The 12,985-nt window shown below is 30.5% G+C and overlaps 1 protein-coding gene across 3 annotated transcripts; it reads right to left on the minus strand.

Annotated features, from left to right (window-relative positions):
* Positions 1 to 10,100: 10,100 nt before the first annotated feature.
* LOC132947202 (peroxiredoxin-5, mitochondrial) lies at positions 10,101 to 12,734 on the minus strand. Of its 3 annotated transcripts, none has more exons than XM_061017437.1 (5): positions 12,559 to 12,734; positions 12,281 to 12,370; positions 12,081 to 12,215; positions 11,864 to 11,995; positions 10,101 to 10,428 (listed from the first exon to the last, which is right to left on the minus strand). In XM_061017437.1, exons 2-5 carry the CDS (start codon positions 12,290 to 12,292, stop codon positions 10,237 to 10,239), a joined length of 471 nt encoding a protein of 156 aa, XP_060873420.1. In that variant the 5' UTR covers positions 12,293 to 12,370; positions 12,559 to 12,734; the 3' UTR covers positions 10,101 to 10,236. The 3 variants fall into 3 exon arrangements, with proteins under 3 accessions (XP_060873420.1, XP_060873419.1, XP_060873418.1); XM_061017436.1 differs by having other exon boundaries at positions 12,534 to 12,732; XM_061017435.1 differs by lacking the exon at positions 12,559 to 12,734 and having other exon boundaries at positions 12,281 to 12,520.
* Positions 12,735 to 12,985: the final 251 nt, after the last annotated feature.

Raw genomic sequence — 12,985 nt, forward strand, 5'->3', positions numbered from 1 at the left:
ACCATTTTAAAAACTTTAGTATTAATACATTTTAGTATTTTACATCGACGCAGCCCATCTTTTATCGATATGACTCGGCCACTGAAATTCAAACTGCTATTACTTTGCACAAGCATATGAGAGTCAAAACTGAAAGCAAATAGTAAATTTCCTAAAACAGCCATAGATGGTTTACGTTTATGTCGTGTTTCCATACATACCAATAATGGCAAATACCAATTATTTAAAATATTATGCACCAGTGTCTACGTCAACTCCTGTGAGAACATTTCATGCATGCAAATTCAAAATACTGGAAACCTATACAATGGAAACACAATTACTGGACTACTGGAGTATACGGAGTAAAATAACAAATGTAACTTCTTTTTAATGTAATTTTTCAGAACCGCTTCAATTCTCAAGAGTATGCTCCGAAATTGTTCCTTTGTCCAATGATCAAACTTTGCATTTTGTTGTTGATGATGATTATTACAGATGTATAACTGCATATAAGTATTTAATATAACTACATATTATAATATTTTTTTAAATAAATAAATGTAATATCATGTATATGTTTAGTTTTGAATTTCATATATTGTAGTAGATAAAGATTGTAGTGGTAATAAAACAATTAAAAATGCTCAAAAGATCGGTGTCGAGAGGATGTGGACGGGCGAAGACCCCACAAGTCTTTCTTTTTTTTGAAAACGATCTGGTGGGTGGTATATTTTCCATCGACGTGCTGTCCCTGTTCGTTTTTGAGTGTGCGCCACCGACAGCGGACAAGTGGAGACAAATACGGGAAAACTGCTGTTCGTTCACACCATATACCTATGTACACCACAGCCACGCAGCGCCGTTGTCGACATAATATAGCATAGCGGTTTTGGAGTTCGGGCAACGGAGTGGAGCGGGGACCAGCGCGCGGGAATAGCGCCGCCCGGGGAAAGGCGCTCCGGTCCGAAAATCCTCAACAACCGCCAGCCGAGGTCCCTCTCGTCGAAGGGGAATAACTTTCTGACGGCACATTATTGCATAACGATCTGTCGTTGCGCGAGATCACGCGAGGGGAAGTTTGCGCTGTGCGGTGGACTTATAATAAGTATATGTATACAGTTCCTATATACACCGTACAACGTATAAGTGCCTACTATAACCATAACTACCGACTATAAGTACACCGACCGCGCAAGCACAATATACGCTGTGCAGTGTATAGGTACTGTATATATATATATACTTGTCAGTTGTCAGCATATAATAAGTCGTCGGTGTGTGAGGAGACAGAGACGGGGACTTTAAGTTTTAAAATATCTTTTATGCTATAGTTAATTTACAAAAAGTTGCTACTTATATAGGTACTATTATGATATTTCAGTCTCTACATTGTAATGGGTACTGAAGTACTGCATGGTGGGTACTTCAACTTACATAAACGCCTACAATTATACGTATTTTATAATATGTTTATTGTTTATAGTTTATCACTTTTTAAAACTATACCAGCAGTGTGGCAGTATGTTTATATGACTTATTTTATAGGTGTGTATTTTGTATTTTTGAGTCTTGCGCGGCTTCGTCTTTTCGGGCACCCCCCCCCCCCCCACAACTATTTTCTCATTTACAGGTCCAATCGTGTTTCAGCAGTTCTCACCAGTGTCACTTGTACATTCTAGGTCTACCAGTAATCAGTATAAGTAAGACATTCAAAGCTCCACACGGAATATGGATTATGTCTAATCATTATTATTACAAATTCATTAAAATTGTTTAATTCTATAAAATATAAATATACTATGAAGTTATGCCTATTATAAATAGGTGAAATTCTTATATTCATAAACGGAATTTGTAGGCATTTATAAATTATGCACACTGTACAAATATTGTATAATACTTACTGTATAAATTATATTATACTGTTTTTAATTTTAATTTATTTTTTAGAAAAACCCATATTTAGTTCTAATCATCAAATCAGTAACCAAATTAGAACTTAGAATATATAATATAGTAAATAGGGCAAAAACTCTGGAAGAAAATAAAGAGATATACATATCTATATTATTCCCCCAAACCCGTTAAATATGGTTGACTTCTAATATTCCATGGTACAAAATCTGAAATCTATAATTTTTGTGCACCTAGTTTTTGTTTGTAATTGTAGGGCAACTGTAGCGAACTCCTGTCACGCGTAGGTAATATAGTAGATAAGACGTTTTAAAACTAATTTTATTCTGTTGACTGTTGATGTTTAACCCGTTAAATCTGTATTTGATAATCACGATGGTCTCAAAGGTACACAACCAGCTGGCCAACAACAGGAGATTTCCGCTAGGTATGTATAATACGACTATATAGTCTAAAGTTAAAAAAAAAAAAAATAATTTAAGCTGAACTCTTCAATAAAGTATTATCGCCTATATCACTATTATTTAGTATGGGTGCGCAATTTAATTATATTATTTATACGAAAAATGAACGTCTTGTTACCTCGAATTTTCTCGCACCTTGTTAGTTTGTAATAAACTAATAAAGTATAATAACTAATAACCAATGTATAGTAACTAATAAGTAATAACCATAATGAACTTAATAAATATATATTTATATTATTTATGAATATATATCAGCTATATAATAGTAATTATCAAGTTAATAGGTAGATAACTAATAACATTTAATTAGTAACAAACGAGTGACGAGTGACGGGACTTCACGATGGAAACGAAAAGGTGGAAAAGTAGATAAATACCTGTTCATGTTTTAATAATATTATATAGTTGCTAATGCCTACTTGCTAGTGCAATTATTTAATATTGTTAATTCGCTTGTATATTCGTTATTTATTACTTTCGATTTTCTCAAGGCCGAAGGGTGAAACAACAATGAGTCCGATAGGCAGGTACAGGTTAAATAATTATAATTATTGATTCACTAACGGGGGGTTGTAACAGTAATTAAACAGTACCTAGGTATATTGTATATATATATATGATATAATCTTCTATATTATGTACACAGAAACGGGAAATGTATGTAAGTACCTATTTAAATATACGTTCCACTTTTCCAGCACAACTCCAGGAACACCTGGAGAAATTTCAACCAAACTTTGTACACCAATTCTCACTGTAGCGATAGAATTTAGAACAACTCGGAAGAGCTTACATATTTCTTTCAGGTAAACATCATGTTAACCCGGGGGCCGAGAGAGTGTACTAGTCTTAAAAATTGGGAGAGTTTACACCCTTCCCCCCATTCAGTTTATTTTATTTTATTCTCCCAATTCATATCGTATTTACTTGCAACTATGAGTGTCTTTTTGGTAAATTACTTACAAAACTACTAGTAGGACGTAGGTAATTACTTACAATTACAAATCTGAAATCACCGCTATAAAAAATTATATTTGCTTTTTCAAAAAAAATTAAAGGTAGGTAAAAATTATAGGTATAGGTACCTACTTGAACATTCTTAACATTTTTTCGATACACAAAAATGAACCGAGCTGACGCGTTATAAAGGTATAGCGGCGGAGACGACGGTGATCAAAAACGTCGATGCTGGTCGCAAGTCGTATAAAATCGTTGCAAGTCACATAGCATGCAATCAGTCGACAGTCACTATAGTCAGACGCCGTTTTATTAATATGTATAGGTATTAGGTATATGATGCGCTGACCATACGAAGTGTAAGTAATATCTGACAAGTATACCACCTAAGTATGTTCGTTCGAACGTTCGATCGTCGGCTCATACACGTAATATAAATAATAATAATAATAATAATAATATGTGGAACTGAGGAAGTTATGTAAACCTGCCGCCGCCGCCGCCGCCGCCCCAAAGAGTAAAATCAAAAACTCCGGGCCATTGTGCGTCGAGACGCGTACTACAAAGGCGCGAGCATGCGCACCGACTTTTTATGCGTATATAAACTATACGTATTATTATCGTCGTTGTATAACCGAGAGTTTCTAATTGATTTTGCTACCGGCGACGGGGATGGGATGGGATGGGATGGTACAATACGCCATACAGGCAGGCGGACTGGGCACGACAAAAAATGTACGTCTATAATAATTATTATTGTGTTCAACATTTTTTTCGTTTGCAATCATCATCGTTATGCTTACTTCCATATTGTTTATTTATTTACAACAATGTATATACCATGCAGATATAAACAATACCTATATAATACTTATAATCAGTGATTATTTTATTAAAAAATAAAAATATATCAAGTTATTTTAAATTGACGATAGACACGACTGATTCACTGATAATTATTGTGATCACAATTCGACATTATAGTTGAGTTCCTATCAAAAGAAAATATTTTAAATCATTTTGAATTTACCTACATACGTATTTTTATAATATTATATAAAATATCATAATGTTTACCTTATTACAAAATGATTTTTAAAAAATAAGAAAATTTGTGTCAAAGTAATTCATTACGTATTAATGTTTCAAAATGTTCTCAAATAACGTTCACTAAATGTAAGAAACTTTTAATTATTTTATTGGAACTGATAGGCTGAACATCAAAACACATATAAAAGATCTTGGTATTATTTTATCTAGTGACTTAACGTTTAATGAAAATATTATTTCATGTGCAATAAAACAACACGTATGTTTGGCTTTTTAAAACGAAACTGTCGTGAGTTTAATGATCCAACTTGTTTGAAAAATTTATATTGTTCATTAATTCGTTCATTAGTTGAATATGGTTCAATTATATGGAGTCCTTATCAATCTGGGACTTGTTACTAAAATCGAGATGATACAGAAACGCTTTCCATGATTCCATGATGCACATCAAGCTTGGAAAAATAAATACCCCATCAATGCTAAACAACTTAATCTTCAATCACTAGCAGATAGGTGGCTTAACAATGATATTTTTTTCCTTTATAAATTGTTAAATAACATAATTGTTTGTCCCGAGCTTTTAGAAAAAATTCCACTAAATGTACCAACTCACACCCAAAAAGACAAAATTATAGTCACTATATATGCTCCCAAGAATAGAATTTGAATAAACGGTAATTCCATTAAAAACTTTGACTTTTTTGATTCACCAAGCATGCTAAAAAATATTCTAAGTAATCAGTTATAATTTTCATCTTATTGTAATTATATGTTGAACATTTATTATTTCGATTGTATTTCAATTTATTATATACTTAATCGAAATTATTATCGACATTTATTACTATATATTAATATATTATCTATATTCACTCTATATATTTGTACTCTTTGCCTTAAAGGGCGTTATTATTATTTATTGTAAATTTTCCTCTTTACAATAAATTATTATTATTATTATTAATCGATACGACAGTACATATATACAATACCTATACATATTATATAGATAGTATTTAAACGCATACATTTTGGGGTGCTAAAATTATATGAAGCTTACGATACAAATTACTTTATTTCCTTATTCACAATATTTTTAATAATAATAATAATCAATTACTCAAAAAAAAAAGATTAATAATAAGAAACTATCTATCTTTAAACGATTCGCTATAGTCTTCAGTTACAAATTTATCGATAATATCTAAAGTTTTTAATTAATTTATTGAATAAGTGTTGAGAAAAATTTAACAGTGATAAGTTTGAAAATCGTACTTGTGTGATGCTAGTCAGCAGTTATTTTTTTATTTGTCAAATTATAAAATTAATATAGGTACACTTGTATTATAACTATTCAAGTTATTTGTGTGATGTGCTAAGCACCCCATATAGCCATTACTCATCATTAAATTGCCTATAAGTATACTAGTATACTTACACGTGTAGGTAGATAGGTACCTATTTACTATAGCACATTTCCACGTTTATGTATTTTTTAAATTGTAAATTATGCCTGTATGGCTATACCTATATCTTTAAGACTTTAAACACACACACATATATATAATATATATATATAGGTTATACATTAAAATAGTCACAAAATATAATATTAGGTACCCACAAATATTATAAAATTATTAGTATTTAAACTCGATCGATATAAACATGGCTATATAAACATTATACTATATTGTGTTATACACTTAGTGCTCTGCAACATAGGGTTTATCATATTATATAGACATACTATAATAATGATATAGTGGTATATAATGGAATATCTTCACGCACCGTGTTGCGGCGTCCGTGTTGGGCCATCCCTTAATTCTCGCGGGAGGTGAACGGGGGTTGTGTATGGGGACATATTATAATCTCCCAATCTCATTGACTTTTTTTTCATCCCTTATTTGCATAGGTATACTGATTACTGGGCTGTATGCGTGTAAACGGTGAATGTTTAAAATTCTACTCTGCAGCCGTCGTCTTGGACAGGATTACACAGTTATTCAGCACGTCACAGAGAGTGGGTATATATAATATCATGTTGTATTGTTTTATAATATTATCGCGTAACACAGTGGAAGATGGCTTCATTAAAAGATTCTCTCGATAAGACACACCGACATTCCTAATGACGGAAATGTTGTAGGCACATACACCGGAATTGGCGAATTCAGAACAAACTCAAAACTTCCAGAACATCTATCAGAATTCAGAATCTCTTGCGGGTCATGACATATCCTCACTATCTGCAGCAGCCATCACTATCGATTTCGTCAAAAACGCATATCTGTAAAACAAACTGTAATTTATAAATTTTACTGCTAGTGTTATAGGCTTATATAATGGGTACACGGGGAGGCCGAGGACGGAAGACTATACACAATATTATTACGTGTCCCGAAGGAAAAAGATAAAAAAAAATAAAATAATAATAATAATAATAACAATTTATAAATTTTCGGGCCACGAAGTGCGCAGGAGCAGCTAGTTAATAATAAAAAAAAGGTATAATTAACTATGCACAATACATATATATAATACTGTTGTAATATATTATTGTGCGTATGTACATATTATAATCAATGCTATAAACTATGTCCTCGCCTATATCTATACCCATATTATGAGAACCTGAACGTATTATTTTTGTTTTAAAGCGCCCTACAGCAGATAGCAACAACGGTATACAACACGAAACAATAAATATAAATGTGGGTACAATACACCATTTCTGTAGGTTAAAAAGTTTAAAATTAAATCACACCGATCCGCGACGAAGCGACAGAGTTGACCTGCACTCGACCCTCGTCTATTCCCTGATGGCCGCTGGGCCCGCCTCCACAATATACCTACCTATGCCTACGACGTAAATTACAAGTTTACCCTCTACCCCCATAGTAATATTACATAGTAGACACTATAGACATAAAATATACGCGCTTACAAATTATTATTATTATTATTATACTGGAGTATTGCGTACCTATAACAATGACACCAAAATATTGACCGTTGTCTCGTTAAACGCACGTAATATTGTATAGTAAACGAATTTAAACATAGATCGCGTTCAGTATTCTATTCGTGCTTTATTACAAAGCGGACAGTAATGAATACACACGGCTACGCCTGAATCGAGGTATCTAGGCTCAGCTCCGGTTGGACTCGTGATTACATATATCAAGTACAACAGTACCTATCGTTCCATCCCAATACCCAGGGCCCATTGTATAATATTATAGGCAGACCAGGATTAAGACCGGATATAAAAGATATAATATTGTCCGATTGTGTGCCCCCATTATTATACTACCCCTTGTAAAAATATTTTGTTAATATTTAAAAATATATTGCATACCTACGTTTTTTGTAATTTTAATTTATAGGTGGAAGCTATGCACTAATACACTTACACTTATACGACATGAAAAATTATGGTTTTGATTAAAAAGTTTTATGGTCATGACTTGTTCGGGGGTCTCTACCCAGTACTCCTTACCAAGTACCAAGTCATTACCCTTATTTCCCCATCTCCGACAAATCACAATAGGAAAATATTTTGTCCGGTGACCGTCAGGTATACAAAGCGGGTAAAGTGGGTGTCGCTCTATTGTACAGTTGTAGGTTACAACTTACATGTGGGTCACTGCAATGGATGGTGTTACATTTGAATTCAAAGTTATAAAACCATTGTATAAGAAAACCGATTCTGAGCAAATACGGTCTGTCAGCCTATGATAATACTAAATAATATATTTGACGATATTATTATGATTAAAGTAATTTATTTTACTATGGGTTTAATATGTTATTTCGTTCAAATTTGAACTTACAATATTTCTGTAAAAAATAAATATGTATATATATTTTTTAGATTTTTTAGTTACACTATGAACTATAATACTATATATGAGAATCTTTGTTTTAAATTTTCAATCCTTAGCTGTAAAAATTGAACATTTTATAATTTTTTAACTATTAAATAATTTTAAAATGTTTGAGATTTTAATATATTTTGTCAAAATATGAACTTAAAATACTAATAAAAAAAGTCATGCATATGGATCATTGATATTTATCAACTGCTAGTATAAAAACTTATAAGGAACACTATATTGAATTTTCAAGCTTTTTGACAAAGAAAATACAATTTTATTCACATTTATAGAATAAAAAACTAAAAAATAGAAAATAGAAAATGTCTATAATGTGTAATAACTCAAAGTGAGTCAAAATATTTTGAAAATTTTATCATGTAAGTATAAAATGATAAATAAACATTTGATGAAAATTGTCAATAATTAAAAAACAACTAATAACGCTAATATCATTGAATTGAAATTTAATACCATCCATTACAGCGACCCACTTGTTACCTCTTTTTTACCAAATCAGATGTCCATGTTCCATAATGTCCTCTTAAAAATGTAAATGCGTTCTCAAGTGATTCCATGACAAAGGATTAGGGTCCATTTTTATATATAGAGATTATAAATATTATGTAAATTAATTTTATACATTTTTTTAAAAACAATATTGACAATTTCATCTATATTTAATGTTATAATATTGTTATATTATGATGAATCGTCATCAAATCAAGACCTGACCATTTAACATATCCTTATTGAATCCTTAAAAACGTTTTTAATCAAAACCTTTATACTTTATAGTGTTGAAAAACTCCTCTAAACAGTGTAAATACATACATAAAGCAATAATAGGCATTCAATGATTCAAATAAACCTGCAATTTCACTTTAAGCCTGTTCCAGGGGACATTTCCCCCTTATGTGGCTATATACAATCACAGTGTATAATATATTTACATTAGATTATGATATACTGAGTTATACTAATTGTCTGTTATTTTATTTACTGTGATCACTGATCAGATAAAATTAACTTCAATAATTTTAATTTATATTTTATTAGTATTGCTGTACAACCAATTAACATTGATTAAATAAAAGTAAAATAAGAACCTAATAACCTTTCTGAATTATACATAATATACTTGTTTTGGTTTTGGATTATATTTATAAAATTTTTAGTTTGCAATTAAAAACATTTGTAGCCTGTTAGAAATCTTGTCCAATAGCTCATTAAATATAATATAATACATTGTCAATTTAAAAATTTAAAACAAAAACTAATAATTTGCGATTGTATCAACTAATTTAAACATAGTATACATTATTTTATTCAATAACTATTATATTTAAAAATCAAAAACCATGCACAAGTATAATTATTACGTAATGTGTTATTGGATTTTTTTTTTTTTTTTTTAATAATCAGTTTTATATTTACATAAACATTGAACATATAATAATAATAGTTAAATCATAAAACCTATTATATGGTTAAAAAAGGATAAAATTAAAATTAGAATGGTGGGAGGATAAATCTTTAAATGATGTTTATTGATCATTAAATAAATAAATATGTTTTTTTGTGATATAATATGTGATCATAAGAGTTATTCTACTGCTTAAGTTATAATCCACCTAAGATACTAAGAAGAAACTTATTGTTTGTATAAAAAATATAAAAATATAAAATTCATATTATCATTTTTACTACTCTTGTTTACATTATGTGACACACAAATTGACTGCATACGGACCCAGGGTTTTAAATAAAGTAACCTTTAATTTAAATTATAGTGATTCATTACAAATAAATAGTAATTTGGGATAACATGTTAAAAAATAACACAATATTTGAAATTTAAATAATATAGATCTATAATTTTTGCATAAAAATTAGTACATATCTTGTTAAAGCACTATATTTAGTAATTGATTCATAAAAATTAATTTTGAAAAAAAAATGTATAAAATAAAAAAATGAAAAGTTTACAAAACAATTTTATTAGCTAAAGAACAAGACAATCCAGTGTTATCTGGCTCAACATTTAATTGTTCCACTTTACCATCTTTGATTAACATTGAGTATCTCTTGGAACGAGTGCCGCCCAATGGTGGCAAGTTAATGGCCAAATCAAATGCATTTGTGAGTTCTGCATTGGGATCAGCTAATAATCGAACCTAAAATAAATTAATACAAAATCAGTAATTATATAAATATTTTTATACATCTGTATGATACAAATGGGGTACTGATGTTCTTATCTGGTTATTTTTCAAGATGTATTTTCTATATTCAATTTATATTAGGAATTAATAAATGCAAATAAAGATAACCTGTCACCATTTATTTCCAGTTTTTTTTTTTTTAGATCATGTGGGGTAACCTTAAATAAATTATATTTTTCAACGAAGTAACTTTTGTAACTATCAAACTATTGATTATAATATAAATATATAAGTAGATGTGACTGGTGAATTGAATAATCAATATTTAACCTAACCCCACAATCTACATATTATATGCTACTAAATAATAAATAATCTGCAATCTAAATCAAGAAAAAAAATAACGGAACTTTTGAGTTAGTAATTGCAAGATATTTTTAAACATGTTTGTATGAATTATTTGAAAAAATTTTAATGATTTGTATTTTTTTTTGCTAATTATACTTATGTTTAAAGGTCAAACTTTAATCAGATTTGGTAATTAATACAGCCATACCTTAAAAACAATATATAAAATAGCAAAGTTTAAATTATTATGTGATATAGGAAATTTTAAACTAAATTTAATTGATTTTCTTTAAAACTAAAATATTAATAATATTATTATCTTAATTTACAAGTTATTTATTGTTTTGAACTCTACAGCTGGGGAAATAATTATTATATTCAATCTGAAATCTAAATTAAGATTTATTTTTGAACTCCGTCATTTAAACATTTCTTAATAGATACAAATAAATATACAAGCTTAAAATATTTAAATGTAATATAATGATGAAAATAGTGTTTTGAAACAATTTTTTACTGAACTTGTCAATACTATCTAAACAACACAAATAATTTTAAGAAAAATAATCATAAAATAGTTACTAAAGTTCAGTATTGGCTGTTTTTTTGTCTCAAAATTTAAATTAAAGATTTGTACTCGCCCGGTCTACATTTTTTCATCTGTCCAACTCAACCAGATGATAAACCATTTACCAAGTAAATAGTAATTAATTTTTCTTTTGATAAAATTATGAAAATAAAATACATTTGACAAGTTAATAATTGTGTGTATAGCTATAATATTAGCATAGAATGTCGTCTACAATAACTGTTTCCTGAGAAAAAAAAATAGTTTCACTAAAAATAAATGAAAACCCAAACCAAAAATTGTTCAAAAGTAGACATTCACTATTGTACTTGTAATATTGGACAATTTACAATGAACGTTTTATTTTAGATCGACCCGGTACAACCATAAATAACCATAAATATTCTTTTTATGGACTGGGCCAGTCCAAACCAGGAACCCTAACCCAGGGAGCTGGATTTACTCATGCTGATCTCTAATAGACACGCATATAAGGTATATCGAATAATAAAGATAATTTATAAAAATTACTTTGCCCTCTGCTTTTTGATCTTGAGCCCAAGCTGCCATGACAAACGCATCATTCACGGAAACACAGACAATCTCATCCACACCTTTACTTTTCATGTCATCAGCAGTGTTCACATAGCCAGGCAAATGCGTCTAAATACATTCAATGGTACAATGATTAAATGGTAATCTCAAATTCTATGAATATATTGGTAAAAAAAAAAATGTAAGAATTTACCTTTGAGCAGCCTGGAGTGAATGCTCCGGGAACGGCGAAAAGTATAACAGTTTTTCCACTGCACAGTTCCGAAATGTTAACTTTTGTGGCGGGTGTGTTTTCGAACAAATCTATGCTGGGTACGGTATCTCCGACCTGTCAAAATCGAATAATATGACGTTAAAAAATGAACGCTTTTGAATTATTTAAATGGGCCTCACTTTGACGGGCATTTTGGAATTCGGGCTGATGCTTAACAGACGGTTGGTGATTGTGCCGAGTACGGCGGACGGGACTGCAGTCACTGTCTTCTGTAACGCCCCAATAGAACAAAACATGGTTGAAAAAAAGGTCGGTAAAATAATTTAATAGGTAAGAGATAATATAATACGATGAGTAAATGGGTTTCACGCAGTTATTTACGATTACGCATGTATAATGTAAATGGTAAAACTATGTGTCTGTGTACTTTACCGTTCAACGAAAATGGCTACAGTACTTTTTTATGTTACTGATTCGTGACCGGTAGTGAGGTTGATGTGAGGTCTTTGGTACTAACAGTTGCCAACTTGGAATGACAGATGAGCGACGAAGTCAAAAGTACGAACTACGAAGTGTACTCGTGAACTGCGGTTTCGATTACGAATGCCTGGATGCCAAGGCCAACGCGAACGCAAAGTGATAGTCCGGTGCGACAGTGTCTTCCGTGGCGCTGCCTGGTGGACACTGTCCACTGTCCGCACCTTATACATTGTATACAAATACATATTGTGATTTGTGATCATATTATACATTGTATGTTTTTTTTTTCTATAAAGTCCGCACCGCGTGGTTCAAAATAAATTAATATATGAATGATATTTTCTATGGTAAAATTTTAAATATAATTCTATACATCAACAATCTCCATTCCTCCTACAGTGCAA

This window comes from Metopolophium dirhodum, chromosome 6 (assembly GCF_019925205.1).
Source record: "Metopolophium dirhodum isolate CAU chromosome 6, ASM1992520v1, whole genome shotgun sequence".
NCBI lineage: Eukaryota > Metazoa > Arthropoda > Insecta > Hemiptera > Aphididae > Metopolophium > Metopolophium dirhodum.